This window comes from Hyaena hyaena, unplaced genomic scaffold, assembly GCF_003009895.1.
Source record: "Hyaena hyaena isolate Hyena2069 unplaced genomic scaffold, ASM300989v1 scaffold_680, whole genome shotgun sequence".
Taxonomy (NCBI): domain Eukaryota; kingdom Metazoa; phylum Chordata; class Mammalia; order Carnivora; family Hyaenidae; genus Hyaena; species Hyaena hyaena.
The window spans coordinates 827,435-847,133 of record NW_024081312.1 but is presented as its reverse complement, the minus strand read 5'-3'; the positions used below and the strand labels follow the sequence as shown (position 1 = coordinate 847,133).

The window sequence follows — 19,699 nt, the reverse complement described above, 5'->3', positions numbered from 1 at the left end:
GGGGGAGACAAAGAATCTGAAACAGGATCCAGGCTCTGAGCTGTCAGCACAGAGCCTGACGCGGGGCTTGAATCCATGAACTGTGAGATCATGACCTGAGCCGAAGTCGGATGCTTAACCGACTGAGCCACTCAGGTGCCCCGCAATATCACTTTTTAATTCTAAGTAGAATAAAGTGAAAATAGGCCTGAATATTTAAATAAAGTAAACACATGGGGCTTTTTTATTTGGCTCTTTTAGCTGTATTCTCTAGTAAAACCTACAAATTCTCCACAGAAATATCCTTCGTCATGGATTAGTCTGGTCTGTCTCTTACCTGTTAAAGGAAAGATTAATTGTTTGCAGTCTTATCAGTGATCCCATTTCTTCAGGCAAAGAATTTAAAAAATTGTTCCTAAGTTGGAAAGAAAAGATAATTTACAAAGTTTGGAAATTAGTATGACTTTAATTTATGATTAAAGTGTTGATGAGATTAAAAAAAATTATGTAGCTCAGTTTCTCAGTCCTTGATTTATCTCATTAAGGCTAAGTCCTGAGAATTCTGAATCAGTCAGCTGCCTCAGGTATTTGATTAGTAAGCCAAATCCTTATACCAATATGAAACCAATTGACAAAACAACCAACTCCTTAATAATAGATTTAATAGGGCAACACTGTAAACTAATCCCTTATCTTCTTCAAAGTGAGCTCAGCAATACTTCTCACAGATAGGGCCCTTGAGATCAAGACTATAAATATCACAGTATTTGATGCCACAAATATTTGATTGGTGTTTAATACACAAATCTTACACACAGACATGAAATTCTATTCTAAGCAGAAATATGAAAAAAAAAAAAAAAAGGAAAAGTAATGAGATTCTACATATTTAGAAATTTGGAGCTTTCCACCACGTAAGCATTAAGCAAGTCCATTTCAACTCTACGTTTATAATTTCAGTTTGCACAATGCATACGTGTTTTGTTTTTGTTTTTTGTTTTTTTAGAATCTTATAATGAAACACGGCAGTAAACAGAATCTCATTGTTGGAAGGATCTGGGAACAATATTAAAAGAAAGGTTAATAAGAAAGTAGAAGGATTCTAGAACCTATATAATTACTAATAATAGAAAATATTTGTGAGAAAATTATATCCAACTAGATGGCTACCTATTAGTTGAATAATTTTCTCTAAATTTCTTTACATTCAAAGACAAGCCTAATATGTTAAGTCATACTTTATAAACCTAGGTTCTTTTTTTCTTTTCTCTGTACTTTTCTCCAGTTACTGTCTTTAAGTTGTACTGAATAACCCATTGCAGATTTCTATCCTTCTCCTAGGGTCATAAATACCTACCGTTATCAGATATAAAAGTGTATATTAGTCACTTAATTAGAAACCTGAAGGTAATAGTTATAGACAATGGCATGCATATACACGCGCACGCACAATGAAGACTGGAACAAAAATATAGATAGCAAGAAGGAGTACGTGAATTCATTCTCTCTGCTCCATTAATATTGAACTAAAATACAGTTTTACATTGCTCTGCCAGTGTAACTGCCAACTCAAAACAGAAGCAATTCTACAATTAATAGGAGCAGAGTAGTAATAGATTTGCTTTAATCCCATAAGCAAAAAATAAAAAAAGGCCTCTATAGGTAGAATTGAGAATAAATCTTCAAACAGATATAACTTAGCTTGTTATCTGCCTATGTTTGAGCAGAATAAGAGGACCTATACCTTGAATAAATTAAAAGCATACCCAGTAACAGTATAGGAGTAGGAAGCCCAGATAATAGAGATATAGTTAACAAATAAAGACTTAAAGCCCAAACAAATAAATGACTATCTATCCCTGAGCCATTTATTATTAACCTCAAAGAACTGTGACAATTCTGATCCTGTATCTTCAACTTAGGACATATTTAAATTAAACTCCTACTACCTATTTCCTAAATGCTTAATTTCAGATTTGTCCTAAAATGATACTAATGACCTAAAGAGCAATTTCCACAATTGCTTAGGACACATGAGAGTAAGGGCAAATGTTAGCCAAAACTCAAAGACACGTTATAATGAAAAAGCGACACTACAGCATTAATAAATACCTGAGGTCTAAAAAAGTCAATTTTTGAAGCATACATAAATCCAAGGATATTGAGGAAAGCTTATTAAAACTGAGATTGACATCAGAAACCATTTCTTTCAGTTCCACAATCCTGAAAAAAAAATGATTTTAAACTTTTAGCCGTTTAATTCACTGTCAGAACTTCAAAACCATAAGCAGACCACAGGGGGGAAATATGCTTAATTTGCTAATTAAGATTTTCTAGGAGCGTCTGGGTGGCTCAGTCAGTTAACTGTCCAACTTCAGCTAAGGTCATGATCTCACGGCTCATGAGTTCAGCCCCGCATTGGGCTCTGTGCTGACACTCAGAGCCTGGAGCCGGCTTCACATTCTGTGTATCCCTTTCTCTCTGCCCTCTCCCACTCACGCTGTCTCACTCTCTCAAAAATAAATAAAAATTTAAAAAAAGATTCTCTATAACTTTTACTTTTTTCACAAAATTTCAATTTGGAAGTGTATTCTGTATCATAGTAGTTTTCTTTTTAGACTGCATAATATAAGATTCTTAGTATCTGAGTACTTCACAGTCTTTTCTAACTATGATATGTCAACATTTTCAAGTATAGTATTTTTTGTCCAAATTATCATTATATTAATCATGAATATAAGAAAACATTAAGTTAATTCCTAGGTTTGGTGTCACGACTAAGCAATTTAAGTCAAAGACTTAAACATTTCTAAGCAAGCCTCATCAATATTAGTCATTTTAAAGCTAGCTACTAACGTAACTATAATAACAAGAAATGTTATATACTATTTGCTTAGAAATGTAAGGTAAGCTATAACTATAAATCATTTTTTTCTATCATATTAGCAAAGAGAAATAAGAAAGTATCAACTGCTAAGAAGGATGAGTTTGGATAAGTAACTGATAAAAAAAATTTGGAAAGTTTTTGGAGATTTATCTTGAGAGCCATACCCCTTTTAGGAATTCTCCTGGAAATCTGGCCTAAAGAAACAGAATGTTTTCCTTTACTTATTGCCATATTTAACCTGTGGTATATAGATAAATTAGATTGTATTTTTAAAAATTTTTAATATTTTATTTATTTCTGAGAGAGAGACAGCATGAGCAGGGGAGGGTCAGAGAGACAGGGAGATACAGAATCTGAAACAGGGTCCAGGCTCTGAGCTGTCAGCACAGAGCCCAATGCAGGGCTCGAACCCACAAACTGTGAGATCATGACCTGAGCCAAAGTTAGATGCTCAACCGACTGAGCCATCTAGGTGCCCCAGATTGTATTTTATTTATTTTTAGTATTTTTTTTTTAGAGAGCAAGAGAGAGAGTACAAATGGGAGAGAGGTAGAGAGTGGGAGTGAGTAAGGGGGGGGGGGAGAGAGAGAGAGAGAGAGAGAGAGAGAGAGAGAGAATATCCTAAGTAGGCTCCACACTCACCATGGAACCTGACACGGGGCTCGATCCCACAACCCTGGGAACACAACCCAAGCCGAAATCAAAGACTGGCGCTCAAATGACTGAACCACCCAGGCGCCCCAAGATAAATTAGATTTTAAAAGTATTGTTTACAACATAGGGAAACACGACAAATAAACCAGCTGAGATACAAATGGTAGATATAAATGTAAATGGGAAATAGCTTGAAATAAAACATGCCATGCATAGAATAAATCAGAATAAAAAATAAATAGAAACGATCTGACCCTTCATTTAGTTCAATTTTATGAATAAGTATTATTTTCACAATCAGGAAATAATATAGTGACTGTGACTTGTGAAATAAAAATTTAAGAAAGAGGGAAACTGACTCAGAAACTCTAGATCAAGGTATGTCTTTACATTCTTTCTTCTTTGGCTCTCTAAATTGCTAAAAAAAAATATGAGGAAATAACAGAGGTAAAAGAATACCAAACTGTTTTGCATATGAATAACCAGATTGTCAGGTAAAATGAAAAAATAAGTTATAAGGTGGTATCTTTTAACTCCTTCCATCTTCATTCCCAGTTTTGATCCAGGATCTCCAAGGCAAACTTATCCTGAGAGCAAATTTAAGTGCTTAGTTATTTTGTCAAACACCCTCGGAACCCTTTAAACAAGAGATGAACTAGTTCTCCTTTTGCAACAGAATCTCAAAGTTAATTGTCTTTTAAGATCTGCATTCTCTGGGGCGCCTGGGTGGCTCCGTCCGTTGAGAGTCTGACTCTTGGTTTCATGACCTCACAGTCTGTGAGTCTGAGCCCCGCATCAGGCTCTGTTCTGACAGCACAGAGCCTGTTTTGGATTCTGTGTCTCCCTCTCCCTCTGCCCCTTCCCTGCTCACACTCTCTCTCTCTCTCTCAAAAATAAATAAACATTAAAAAAATAAATATAAAAAAATTAAAAGTTCAACATTAGAGTAAATTAATTTTCTCTCATAACTTAAAGATTTTGCTATAATTAATATCAGCAAAGATATACTGAATAGTACAAAGTACAATGCACATGACTCCTAATATTTAGAAGTCAAGAATCCTCTTTTGGGAGGAAAATATTAACAGGATTCAATCTGTTCTGCTTTTACTACCAGTGGGAAAATTCAGTGGCTTGGTACATCACTAACATGAAGCTCAAAGTGAAAATTCCTATTAAGCCACATGGACCTGCAAAAAGTAACTTATGCTTTCAAAAATTCTAATGACTACTTATAGGTATGTTATATTATAGGTATAATAATTCTAATACCTATTTATATTACATCTAATACCAATCAGTAATTTCTAATACGTAAAATTCTAATACCTATACCTAAACACCTCTCAGGACAAATGTTAATGTGTCTCAGAGAATGCTTAGGTGAATTTTGCTAAATCCCTCAAGTAACAATAATAAAAAAAATATACATATACTTTCAAATTAAAAAACTGTGAAAAATAATTATTCTTGGCACTGAGGCGCAAACATCACTGAGAATGAGTCACAGCTTAATAGAAATGACATCATGAGCAATTCTCACCTTTTAGGAATTTCACATAGCTGATTCTTACTGAAGTTAACAGAAGTGACAATGTTGCTTTTTACAGCATCAAATACTTCATCAGGAATCAAAGTTGTTTGTTTATCACTAAATGGAAAATGGTTTAAAATGCATCATTCTTAACAGTCCAGGAAGTTATTACTTTTCACTTTTAAAGGACTTTAAAGATTTTATAAGATTTTTCATGGCAGTTGGTTACAAAGATTATTTTGAAGTTCTGTAAAGAATACCACAAAAACTTGCCAACTCACAAAATGTTACCATTAAGAATTCAGACAACATATTGTATCATAATACATTGTATCATACCTTCTGAGCGTTCACATTCTCCATATGAATAAAAACAGATGTATCTTCAGAGTCTAAGATGTTTAGAAGTCATATCATAAATAGATAGTAATTAGTAAATGGATTCCTCTACCTCAGAATAGAACTAAAGCTATAATTTTAAAACTGTTGTCATCCCTTTTCTTAAAAATCTCTAACAGGGATTATCTGCCAACTTTATATGGTATATAGTTAACTACAAGGTAACAATCATTTTCTAAGAGTTCAACATTATACTAAACTGTCTTCTCATAACCTAAACCAATTTCTCTGTTCTTTAGCATGTGACAAAGTAAACAGGGTAGTGGCCTTAGATCAAACTATCCCTGGTCTTACTATTAAAGGAACTTTGTAATATACGTTCTCTTAGCTTCAGTTCTGTGAAATTAGAATCTGAAGAGTTATTCATTGTTATGTGTGCCAGAATTTTTGCAAATGTATAATGTATACTGTAAATAAGTTTCCTTTTCAATAAAATTTTCAAGAAAGTGTACATTTAATCTTAAATGAAAGTATAGTGGTACTCTGACATTTGTAGATTTACTATAATTAGCCATTTATATTATTCTTTTACAATTTTCAATGCCTAATACATCATCCACTTAAAAAATTATTGATGGAATGCCAAATTAATGACTGTATAGACAAGAAAACAATTATTACATATAATGTGTAATATAGAGGAACTTGTAAGAAAGGCATTGTATTATAGGTAGGTAAAAAAACAGCTAAAATTTCGGTTTTTATGCCTTCTACCTCTGCTTTCAGGGCCTATTTTCTATTGTGCAGATGCAGCATTTTTAACTTTTCCATCAGAAATGCTCAAGTCACAGGGAACTGATTTAATCAAACACTGAAGAGTCACGCTCTTTTAAAAAATTTAGTTGAAGGCATTTATGCCTTGAGATTGGGAATTCATTTATATTTTAAATGGAATACTCCTTTCCAATTAAGGTCTCTTAAATAAAGGAAAATAAATTACAATAAATTTAGAATCAAAACAATCTAAGATGTATGGTCTTCGGTGCTATCTTTATAACACTTCTGTGATATCTCTGACTTTAAAAAGTGGGAATGGTTCTCTTAAATAAAATTGTCTCAATATTACTTTATAGACTGTTTGCAGGATTCAAAGCAACAGTATCTGTAAAATATCTAGTACAGTGCCCAGCACAGAATGGGGACTCAATAAATGGTATCCATTTAAGGACTGAGGGAATAAAGGCAGAGAAAAAAGAAATTCTGAGGAATCAAGTCTGTCTCATCATTTTTTGGTGTATTATGACACTTAGCATAGGATTTGATACCTAATAGGTTCGAAAATATCTACTGAATAAATGGGTATATTATGTGTAAAGAAGATATACTAAGTCTCCATGTTAATACTATAAGAGAAGAGGGATACAAATTTAAGTATGGAAGAGTACTATCTTGTGTTATAGTGACAAAAAGGGAATTTGGCTTAAAGCAGTGATTTCTACATACATTTAAGAGTGTCAGACTAGAGGTAAAAACAACGTGAATGAAACAACAGATCTGAAATACAAATGGTATCCTGACTGCTGAGAAGCTGGTTCCTACTGATACAGCAAGGCAGAGGCCAGACACGGATGCTGGCTGTTAGGTAACCTGAATAAATCTAGTCACCTGCCTTGAACCTGAGTCTGTATTCTTTTGTATTATCATTATAATAACCAGACAGGAGCCAATCACTATAGGAGCTTTGAAAGTATTGGTTAGTTTTGTCATCGTTGCCTAGATAGTACTGAAAAAAGACTTGCCAACCCTTCCCAACCTGGACATAGGTATCTTCTTTCCCCAGTTGAGTACACTTCCATAACATAAAAATGTTTAGGCTTTTATCTCAATGTATATACCAGTATTACAATTATTTCAGGCTTAATATATGTATACTAGGGCATAATATTATTATGACATATTATTTGGCTTAGATTTGTTAAAGGGGTACAATCTCTCAAGCTTTGCCTGCTTCAATTCTTCATTAACTAAATGATACTTATTTCCTTGCAATATAAAATTCTCTCTTGATGCTGGTTACTCAGTCAAAATTTATTACCAACCAGTACAGTCACTCTTTTATTTTTGATAATAAAATGGTTCATTATTATATAATTTCAATATTAACAGCCATCTATCTACCTCTTAAGTGTAATAAACACAAAGCACCTAAGGAATGGGCATTTAAGTTCACTGTACTTTTAATATGCTTTTATCTCATCACTGGTTTTACAATCACTATTACTTTAAGTACTAATGCACTCTGATGAGTTCTCCGTTACCAATGTCCTTTTCTCTGAAGGATTATTTCTCCAAGTTTCCTATGTGTTATGCAGTGTTTAAGAACATTACATACCTATAGTCTAATATTTTTAATGTGACGATGGAATGTACATTGACTCTGGATTCACTTGGTAGTGTCATGGCAGTCTCAGTAACGGAGTCACTCTGGCTAGCTCCATCATCTGGCAAGAGACAAGTTATAAAAAGTCAATATTCATATTACAAAGTCATTTTTAAATTCCTGAAAATATGTAAAAATGGTATGCATGATTTAAATATTATTGGTGGGAATGTCTTTAGTCACATACTTTATTTCCAATAACTAAAATCTGGGTCTAGAACTTAATATTTAATTAACAGAAAATAGATAACATTACTACTATAGGTCTTCGAAGTCTTTTAATAAATCTTACCATAAGGAAATTTATGAATAGGAAAGAACCTTCAAAGAGTAACAACAATCTCAGAACAAACAATGACACTAAACCTTCCTCTTAAGAAAAATAATACGGTCTATTAGAAGAAATTTGTTAACAAAGGAAAGTATTATTCCCTACAAATGTCTACCAAATACGCATATGCCTATCTTCTCAGTTTAGGACACAAGGAAACTGATTATTCTCAATCACTTAAAACCTGGCAATTTACATAATCAAGTAAGCTTTTGGTACATTATTTATGTTAAGAGTTCTTCTTAGCAAATGCAAGACTTTATTTTCAATAGATATTTTCTAACATACATGCATACTCACACATTCACACACAATTAATGCCCTCACTAGTCTCCAGAGACTGTTTAACACTGCCATCATATGGTAGAAAGAGCAAAATAAATATAAATCATACACATTAAAAAGATATGGCTTTGCGATTTTTTGGCAAGAGACTTCAGCAATCTAGACAGAAGTAAAATAAGACTGTTTTCAACAATGTGAAAAAAAAATGAAATAGGTCTAGCCTTCACTTGTTAAGACCAGAAGGCATACTCAAAGAACAGAAAAAAATCAGTAGTATCCCTGGGCATTTAATGAACATCTGTTGAATCCTATAAAGGATAAAAACACATGCTCACAATGAAACTTGTAAGTAATTGTGTATCACAGCAATATCCATGATAGCCAAAAGGTATGGAAATTCTTGAAAATGTTCTAAAATTGACAACTCTATGCCCACAAATTTGGTAACCTAGATGAAATAGAGACACAATCTGCCAAAACTCACACAAGAAGAAACATACAACTTGAATGAGCCTATATCTATAAAAGAAATTCAACCAATAGTTAATAAACCTCCAAAACAGAAAGCACCAGGTCCAGATGGATTCACTGGTGAATTCTACCTAACATTTAAGGAAGAAATTATATTAGTTTTTTACAATCTCTTTCAGAAGATAGAAGCAGAGGGAATACTTCCTAACTTATTCTACAAGGCCAACAATTACCCTAAAACCAAAACCAGAAAAGACATGACCAGAAGAGAAAATAGAAAGTACTATCTCTCATGAACATACATATAAAATTCCTCAATAAAATACTAGCATAAGCAAAAAAGTGAATTTTTAAATTGGATTTTTAAAATTATTTAATAAATTATACACTATGATCAAATGGGATTTAATCCAGGTATACAAGTCTAGTTCAACATTCAAAAATCCATCAATGCAATGCTTCACATCAACAGATTAAAAATAAAAATCATATGGTCATATCAATAGATGCATAAAAAACACTTAACAAATGCCAACCCCCATTTATGATAAAAACTCTCAGTAAACTAGGAATAGAGAATGTTCTCAAATTAAGAATATCTACAAAAAACCTACAAATACACATCACACTTGGTGAGAAACCTGAAGCTTTCGCCCTAAGATTAGGTACAAGGTAAGGAAGCCCCTTCTCACCATCATTTTGACCATCCTTTTGAACATTATACTAGAAGTCCTTGGTAATGCAACACGGTAAATAAATGAAATAAAAAGTATATAAACTGGGAAGGAAGACATAAAATATTCTTTGTTCACAGATGACATGATCTAGGTAGAAAATCCAAAAGATGTGACAAGAAAAACTCCCTGACACTAGTAAGTGATTATAATAAGGTTGTAGGATACAACGTTAATATACAAAAGTAAATAGCTTCCCTATATATCAGTAAGAACAAGTAGAATCTGAAATTAAAAAGACAATACCGATTACATTAGCACCCCCCAAATGAAATGCTCATATAAATCTAACAAAATATGAATATGAATTCTATAAAGAAAACTACAAAGCTGCAATGGATGTAATCAAAGAAGTAAATTAATAGAGAGATATTCCATGTTTATGGATAAAAGAGCTCAATATTGGCAAGATGTTTATATAGGGCAGCAAGACTCAAAATAGCTAGCACAATATTGATGGAGAAGAGCAAAATTAAAGGACTGACACTATCCGATTGGAAGACTTACAATAAAGCTACAGTAATTGAGACGGTGAAATTGACAAAAGAACAAAGAGATCAATAGAACAACAGAGAGCCTATAAATAGCCCTCCACTAATACACTCAATTCATCTTTGACAAAGGAGCAAAGGCTACATATAAATACAATGGAGTAAAGAAGGCCTCTTCCACAAGTGGTGCTGAAAACATCTGGAGATCCATGTGCAAGAAAGTGTAAATTTATTCATAATTGCCAAAACTTGGAAGCAACCAAGTTGCTTCCTTTAGTAGAGTAAATGGGTAAATAAACTGTACTACATCCAGACAGTGGAAATTTTATTCACTGCTAAAAAAAAAAGAACTGTCATGTCATGAAAAGATATGGAGAATGCATAAATGCATGCTACAATGTGAAAGAAGCCAATCTGAAAGATTCTATTACATGACATTTTGGAAAAGGCAAAATTATGGAGACAGGGAAAAGTTCAGAGATGGGATGACAGAGGGGAAGACAGGATAAATAGGCAGATCACAGAAGATTTTTAGGACAATGAAAATACTTTGTATATTACAATGGCAGATATATAACAGTTGTCCAAACCTCATAGAATACACAACACCAAGAGTGAATTCTGAGGTAAATATGGATTTGGGATGATTATGCGTCAATGTAGGCTCATCCTTGGTTAAAAAAAAAAAAAAAAGTACCATTTAGGTAAGGGATGTTGATAATGAGGGAGACTATGCATGTGTGTGGGCAGAGGATAGAGGAGAATACTGTACCTTCCTCTCAATTTTGCTGTAAACCTAAAACTACTCTAAAAAATTAACTTCTTAAAAAATATTTGGATTATTCTGATAGGACTGATTATTTAATTTAATTATTTATTTAATTATTTCAGAATAATTAAATTTTTCTGGGGAAGAAACATATCTAGAAATTGGCAGGAAATGAAAGTCTTACAAAATTACGTTAATTTATTGGAAGGTCAAGGTGGAAAATGGAAATTGCTGAAGCATTCAATTATCTCATTCATTTTTTAAAATGTTTTATTTATTTATTTTGAGAGAGAGTGTGCACAAGTGTGAGCAGAAGAGCAGAGAGAGAGAGAAAGAATTTCAAGCAGGTTCTATGCTGTTAGCACAGAGTGGGGCTCAATCTCAGGAACCACAAGATCATGACCTGAGATGAAAGCAAGAATTGGTGTCTCAACCAACTGAGCCACCCAGGTGTCCCTGTTATTCATTTACAACATGGGCAATATGGTGCTAGGCTAGGCTGTGCATAACCAACAGAGTTGTGAGATAAATTAACAGTTGCTGTATTTAGCCACTAAGTTGTAGAGTGTTTGTTATGCAGCAATACAATGGTACAATTGATTTTTTTAAATACTCTAGTGTATCCTACATCATACATAAAATAAAAATTGGGATATAGCACAATGTTAGCATAGCATTAAAAATTAAATGTAGAGTGGGGAACCTGGGTGGCTCAGTCTGTTAAGAGTCCAACACTTGGTCTAGGGTCAGGTCACGATCTCGTGGTTTGTGAGTCTGAGCCCCACATCGGGCTCCGTGCTATAAGTGAGGAGCATGCTTGAGATTCTATCCCTCTTTCTCTGGCCTCCCCTGCTTGTACTTTCTCTCTCTCAAAGTAAATAAAAAAACTTACAATATTTTTAAAAAATCAAATGTATAGTATCATTTTCTCTTTTGGTGCATCTTCATGCTACATTACCATGTCCTGAAAAATGTGTTTTATCTTTATATCTGTCAGAACTTAGCAAAACTATGCTAGAAGCAGATACTAGAATACAGTTAATATACCACCAGTCAATAGAATGCATATACCATAAAAGTCAAGTTTTGCTTTTTTTTTTGAAAGTTAAAGCACTAGGGTACTTACTGAATCTTTGATATATTTTCCAATTGGTACAATGTAACACAAATTAATTAAGGATAAAACAGAATTATTGTGAATTTAAGGATGTTTTTATAATTTTAGCATATGTATGGCCTTATTTGGATTCAGAATTAGAACCACACCTGCCAGGGACCACTTCCTCTAAGTATTTACACCCCAAATACATGTAAATTTATGTATTGTTAGCACTTCACCAACTTTCACATTTTCCTTCAAAATACAGTAAAACATAGAAAAGTACCTTTAATCTTGCTTCGCAGATATTTTAAGACTTCTTGGGTTCCTTTCTGAAAAGGTGGAGAGAAGATACATACTCACCAAGACATACTTTGCAGTTTCATAGATCAACATGCATGCTTGAATTTCAAATTTAAAAACAGAGCTGAATTCCAAATATGCTTACATTTATAATTTCTCTTCGAATGGTTCTCAAAGGATTTCCTTCTAGTGCCAGAAATTTCAAATGAAGTTTTCCCAATGAACAAGGTAGACTACAAAAAAGATTAAACATAATTCAACCAAACAGTTGACTAAAACTAGTAACATTTGACAAACTATATATATCATATGTCAAAAGAGCCTAAGCAACATAGGCCTAAAATATTTCCCTTTGAGATAAATGTTTAACATGTAAAAGAAAAAGTAGATTTATTTTGAAATTGTCATATTGTGATTGCTAAAAAAATGTGAACTATAAAATATTTGCTAAATAAAAACTATCAAAAGCAAATCTGAGAGAATCAGTGATTCAGGATAGCCATACTCATTGGTATTAAATGTTTTGATTTTGCCCTTCAAGAAAGCAAATTCTTCCCTAATAATCTAATAGTTGATTGAGATTTCCCATATACAAAACCACTCCTATCCCATGTATTCAACCCATAATCACCAATTTTTTTTATTTTTTAATGTTTATTGTTTTTTAATGTTTATTCATTTTTAGAGAGAGAGAGAGGGAGTGAGCAGAGGAGGTTCAGAGAGAGACAGAGACACAGAATTTGAAGCATGTACCAGGCTCTGAGCTGTTCAAGCACAGAGCCCAAACATGGTGCTCAAACCCACAAACCACAAGATCATAACCTGAGCCAAAGTCAGACACTTAGCTGACTGAGCCACCCCAGGTACCCAACCAATTTATTTTTTAATGAGAATATAATCAAATTGGTTCTGCTCTTAATCCTTCAATAGCTCCCCATCTCTTAACGAATAAAAACTGACTTCACAAGCATTTTACAGACCACATGCCCTTAACTTACCTTTCAAGCCCTAAATTCCCAGTCTCCCTTAATGTACCTTCTTTACCAGGTCAACTTGATCCCTTGCTGTTCTCTAAATATATCCCTACAATTTCCTGAACTTTCAAAGCTTTCTTTGTGCAGTTTCATCCTGCAAAATCAATCATTCTAACCACCTTACATGTGCACTTGAAAATCATAGTCATCCTTTGAAGATCACATGGTGGGACTAAAGTGAGGCATGACCTGGAAGTGTGTTCTTTTGTGCTCTAAGCACTTAAATTGCCTCACCCTAGTCCCAGTCCTAACGATCATCTAAAAACATTTCTTCTTCTACATAGTCTGCCCTAATTCCTCTCAATAAATGGCTGATTCCTATTTCTCTTTTAAGCCCCTATAGCATTTTATATCTCTCCCATGACTTTACATTCATTTAATAAATTCAAGAAATATTTATCAGGCACCTTCTATATACTAAGGCACTGATGTAGGAGTTAGAGAGAGAGCAGCAAACAAAACAGATAAAAATCCCAACTTCTTAGTTTATGTTCTAGTGGATTAGAGTAACTTGTAAAATATATCTGATTCTATTAGTATTTTAAGCTTGCTGTCAAGGACCAAATCTAACTATTTTTTGTAGGTATGCATATGATACTTGTTTACTAAATATTTAGTGAATTCAATTTAGAAAAAAAAGCACTCCATGTGTTTTTCTCAAATATTATTAACTTATTAATATTAACTTCTGAATTATAAGCAAAGGCAGGCATGATTTCTTATTCATTTGATCTTTAAACTTACCTACTAATATCATTGTTGCTTAGGTCAAGCCTTTCCAAAGACTGTAGTAGTGTAATTTCATCTGGAACAGATTTTAACTTATTATCCCGCAGGTCTAGCACAAGGATAGAATTCAGATGCTTAAGATGTTCTGGCCCTAACATTTCAATCTGGTTTTCACCTACATGTAATTCCTACAAAACCAAAGATCAATCAAATGTATTTAATTTTTATTAGATAATAACAATAAAACTGAAATCTAATCACTGAAGAACACATGGAAAAACACATTTCTGATTACTATGGTGCTTAAATTTTGAATTACAAGTAAGCTATCTTACAGCTAAAAATGGCAAAAACAGAATATTTTCAAGGATTTTCTGGAAATTTAAAAATAATTAAAGATTAATCTGGCAGAAGTTCAAAGTTTATAAAACCAAATCACAGAAATTATTTAGTAGTTAACATTTAGAGAATTAATAAAAATACAAATCCAAGAACTATACTAATAAAAAAATTAAAGTTTTAAAACAAATCAGAATAAGCTTAAAAAGTTACTTATATCACAATCTATTTGTTATTCAACATTTTCATTAGTGAGTATTATATATACTGATTTCCTATTAACAGAATCTATAAATATTAGATGTATAATTTATCTTTAATTAAATGCTAACATTTTCAGTTCCTTTTATCACTGCCACATTCTGTTAAAAAGAAATGGTTTTGGAGCACCTGGGTGTCTCAGTGGGTTAAGCATCCGACTTCCGCTTGGGTTATGATCTCACAGTTCATGGGTTTAAGCCCCATGTCGAACCCTTCCCCACAGTCAGTGGCAAGCCTGCTTAGAATTCTTTCTCCCTCTCTCTCTCTCTCTCTCTCTCTCTCTCTCTCCCCTTCCCGCCCACTCATACTTTCTATCTCAACATAAAACTTAAATAAATAAATAAATAAATAAGTAAGTAAATGAAACTCTTTTAACTCTAATATGTAACAGTATACACGAAGAAAAACAAAGCATGACAAACTTAAAAGACAATGTTAATACTATATACTTAAAACCATAAGTTAATTTTAAAGAGATCCTGATCATGATCAGGTAAACATGAGAGGTAGCAACTTACAGAATTAGATACATATTCCTTTCTAGTATTCCAGGGCTCCTACAGTATGGCTCCAACTTATGACATTAGTCTGAACATCTACTTCTGCAGTTATATACTACTCCCCAGATGAAAGAGACAAATTTCTATTTTTAAGCTGATTATTTCCTTAAAACAATCTATTACTAGCAATACCATGAATGTATTTAGTCATATTAAAATTCTGAAAAATATAGTAAAAAAATAGCACCTATAACTAATACATATTCCCAATGTAATACATTAAAAATTTCATTTTCATAATTAAATTTTAGAAAATAGTTATTTAATAATCAAGTAATTACCTTTAATAATCTACAAGAAGGAAATTCTGGTAGAAAACGTAATTTATTCCTCCACAAATAGAGCAATTCTAATGACTCCATGTTAGCCAATTCAGGAGGTACAGTTTCTAAGAGATTTGAATTACAATCCAAGTGCTTTAATCCTGCAATACATAGTAAGTGAAAAACAAAAATATTTTAATAAAAAGAAAAACACTGGTCTATAAATGTGTACACATTCAAAGAATGTGTACTTCATCACGAGGACTTACAAATCTATGCCATACTGTTATAATAATCAAGAATCCTAGAATTAAATAAACGTAAACTAAGATTTTTTTACATTTAATTATATCTAAAGAGAAATGACATTAAATATAATATTTAATAATAGTCCAAGTCCTCATGTTACTCGGCAATCAAAAAGAATTAAATCTTGACATTTGCAACTATGTGGATGGAACTAGAGGGTAATATGCTAAGCAAAATTAGTCAGAGAAAGACAAATATCATATGACTTCACTCATATGAGGACTTTAAGATACAAAACAGATGAACATAAGGGAAGGGAAGCAAAAATAATATAAAAACAGGGAGGGGGACAAAACACGGGAGACTCTTAAATATGGAGAACAGAGGACTGCTGGAGGGGTTGTGGGAGGGGGGATGGGCTAAATGGTAAGGGGCATTAAAGAATCCAGTCCTGTTGCATTACATGCTAACTAACTTAGATGTAAAAAAAAAAAAAAAAAAAAAAAAGCTGCATCTTAAACTCACCAAGTTGTGCACATTAAATACATATAGGTCTTTGTATGTCAATCATTTGTCAATAAAGTAGTTTAAAAAATAATAATAATAGTCCAAGTCATGTTTGTAATGGTAAAAACCAAAGTACTCCAGTACTCTGTTAAGATATTTTAAAATATATAAACTACACACTGTGAGATATTACTTCCCTCAATAATTACACACCATTAAAAAGAAAAAGCTTAAGGTAGTTAAAGACATATAAATACACATGCATACTAGCTGTCTGAATGGATATTAAGCAACTGTGACTAGTAGTAGTTCAGACATATATATTTAAATTAGGCAAGTTGACTTTCTGTCAAAAAACCTTGGATTTCTATGTATGCTCTCTTATTCTTCCACCCATCCATACTACCTTTCTCTCCCTGTCTTCTTTCCTTTTTTCTGTTTTTCTTTAAATTACATGCTTTTTCTAACATCTTAGCTAACACTATGGACAAGAATGCATACTACAGTTCAAGAAGGATGTTCTTACTTGAAGCATCTCTCTCTTACCCCCTGAATCTTTCTTTATTAAAAGGCAAATCAGAAAATAAAAATGGAGAAAAGTAAAGGTCTTATTTCCCTTAAGAATTCAATAAGCGGCTTTGCCTCAACCCATACCACAGATCCTTCAACTTACAATGGCCACCACACCACATATTTCCCACAATTCATTCTCAACTGTCTGGTATGAATAAGTGATATACATTTTACAACTTTTTTGTTGTACTTTGAGCCTACCAATTTTAACATAATACAAGACTGAGTTGATATACTGCCTTAAATTGCTTCTTTGAGTATTTAAAGAAGCTAACTGCTTTTCAAAAGAAATGTACTACTTTCAACAAATAATGTAATGATTTATATATTATTTGACTAGAGCATTTTTAAAAACGTCACAATGTAATCTACCCCAAATCCAGTAAATTCTATAAAGAAAAGTTTCTTTTAAAAGTTACAGACTATACGGGCGCCTGGGTGGCTCAGTCGGTTAAGTGTCCGACTTCGGCTCAGGTCATGATCTCGTGGTTCATGGGTTTGAGCCTCTACATTGGACTCTGTGCTGACAGCTCTGAGCCTGGAGCCTGTTTTGGATTCTGTGTCTCCCTCTCTCTCTGACCCTCCCCTGTTCATGCTGTCTCTCTCTCTCTCTTAGAAATAAATAAAACATTAAAAAAATTTTTTTAAAAAGAAGTGAAAAAAAAAGTTACAGACTTTAGGGGCCCCTGGTGGCTCAGTGGGTTAAGCATCTGACTCATGATTTTGGCTCCGGTTATTATGTCACAGGGTCATGGACTCTAGGTCCGCCTCAGGCTCCACGCTGAGCACAGACCCTGCTTGGGATTCTTTCTCTGTCTCCCGCTCTCTGCCCCGCCCCCACTCGCACATGCCCATGCTTTCTCTCTCTCAAAAGAAATAATTAAACATTAAAAAAAAAAGTTAGAGGCAGGCTACAATTTTCACAACTGTTTGCATGTAAGAGCACTGACAGAATACAAGCAGTGTGCAGTGGGAAGAGCAATGGGGATGGAGTGTGAGGATTCAATCTTACGAATTATGATTCAAGCCCTTGCTCTACAATTTATAATATAATTTCTAAGTCTAGGTTTATGAATCTTTAAAATATAAAAAATACACAGAACCTTTGTAATGGCAAAACAACATATGTAAAAGCATTTGTTACAAAGAACCACACAAATGTTAGAATATTTTTCTGAGGAGCCAGTCATTAGTCCTGAAATAATAACTAAATGTCCTACTGGTGATAGTTTAAAAGTATCACTGTCATGGCTAAAGGAAGAAAGCATCTAATCATGAAATATGTTGCATATTGGAAAATTTGCTATAAATTCAAAGTATTTTTCTATTGATTTCCCTCTTTTCCCATCTCCCAAGATAGCTTCATCCAATTTATGAAAGAAAAAAAAAACCTCCATGCTTCTTACATACAAACCTAAGACAACATTTTATGTTTACTCTACTTTTTAATATGTTTACTGAAAAATGGCAAAGACAAGCAAAGTGTAGTTACTGGAAACCCAAGTAAAGGCTCCTCTAGGATATCAACTTGATTTATGGCAGACTTAACTTATTCATTCCTATTACAAACGATTATTAATCTAAAGTAAAACAGCACAACTTCATAAATTTATCCCAAAATGATCTGTAATCAACTGTAAAAAATCACTTCCATAACCTCCACAAAAGGGAGGCTTAAAGAAATGAAGAGGGATTACATATGATTAGCAGAAAAGACTACAGAAGGTAAAGAGTGTAAGGCTGACACACACAGTGTGCTCATCAACCAAGAAATAGTAATAGTTTGCCTTTAAACAACAACAAAAATCACCATAATGATTTTGGCCTCTAAATCAAGACTTCTAAGATAATTAAGTATAATTATTTAAAAGGTACTGAAATGTGCCTTCTATTTTTTTAATCTGTTAATATTATTAGTTCTAGAATACGTTAAATATAATGATTCAATGGTAAACTTCAATAGAACCACCATTTCAATCTTTAAAAAAACAAACAAACAACAAAAGGCTGATCATTTGGGCCAAACTAGACTATCTCCTGACATCATTACTTCTGGGCCATGAGGAACCCCAGCTATAACGTAACCACATAAGTAGAATCCCCTCTTAGTGAATGTTCAATGAATGAATGAAGAGAGAGCATAGCTCAAAACCTTAATCAATATCTCAGGTATATAATTTTCTCATATTTCATAATCATATTTTATTTTCCTTTTTGATATGCCAAAATGTTTTTGGTGGTAACTGTTTAGGAAGTTAGGCTAGATAATAATGCTCTGAAGAAAATCTGACTACTTGCTATTGTTCGCTTTACAAGCATAAAATCTATTATTTTATTTCTCTATAACTAGCTATTTTAAAATTTAGTTTTCTAAATATAAGTTGCACCAACTTCAAATTTATGTATTTTTTAAAAATAGAGAAGATTTACTTTTCATTCCACTTATTTCTGCTGGCAAACTCTTCAGCTGATTACTGGAAAGATTGAGTCGCACCAGACTGGACAGAGAAGAAAAACTAGCAGGAACAGTTGTAAGACGATTATTGGAAAGATCCTTTAGAAAGAGAAAGAAAGAATGAATGAATAAATAAATATATAAACAAACTAACTAACACATGATCCCTAAAAGGGATTGCAGAATTTTGAGGAGATTGCAACATAAAACAAGACGATTTCAGAGGTGATATATTTTGTAACCCCATTCACAGACAATTTCACAAGTTGTCATTCGTTACTTCAGTATTCTATAGGACCACTATATGCCTAATAATGTAGCAGGAAGGAATCAGAATGGACTCTAGCTTCAGAAATATTTTACATAAAGGTTTCTGTTATTACTAAGTCATGCTATATCATGCATGATATTTT

General features: G+C 33.0%; 1 protein-coding gene across 1 annotated transcript in view; it reads right to left on the bottom strand.

Annotated features, from left to right (window-relative positions):
* LRRC40 (leucine rich repeat containing 40) overlaps window positions 1–19,699 on the bottom strand; it is a 46,277-nt gene that overhangs the window by 5,516 nt on the left and 21,062 nt on the right. The window contains exons 5-13 of the mRNA XM_039217308.1: window positions 19,262–19,385; window positions 15,521–15,663; window positions 14,095–14,267; window positions 12,462–12,549; window positions 12,300–12,345; window positions 7,786–7,894; window positions 5,064–5,171; window positions 2,092–2,202; window positions 317–394 (exon numbers count right to left, since the gene is read on the bottom strand). Of these exons, the coding sequence (XP_039073239.1) occupies window positions 317–394; window positions 2,092–2,202; window positions 5,064–5,171; window positions 7,786–7,894; window positions 12,300–12,345; window positions 12,462–12,549; window positions 14,095–14,267; window positions 15,521–15,663; window positions 19,262–19,385 (980 nt within the window). The remainder of the gene's footprint in view (window positions 1–316; window positions 395–2,091; window positions 2,203–5,063; window positions 5,172–7,785; window positions 7,895–12,299; window positions 12,346–12,461; window positions 12,550–14,094; window positions 14,268–15,520; window positions 15,664–19,261; window positions 19,386–19,699) is intronic.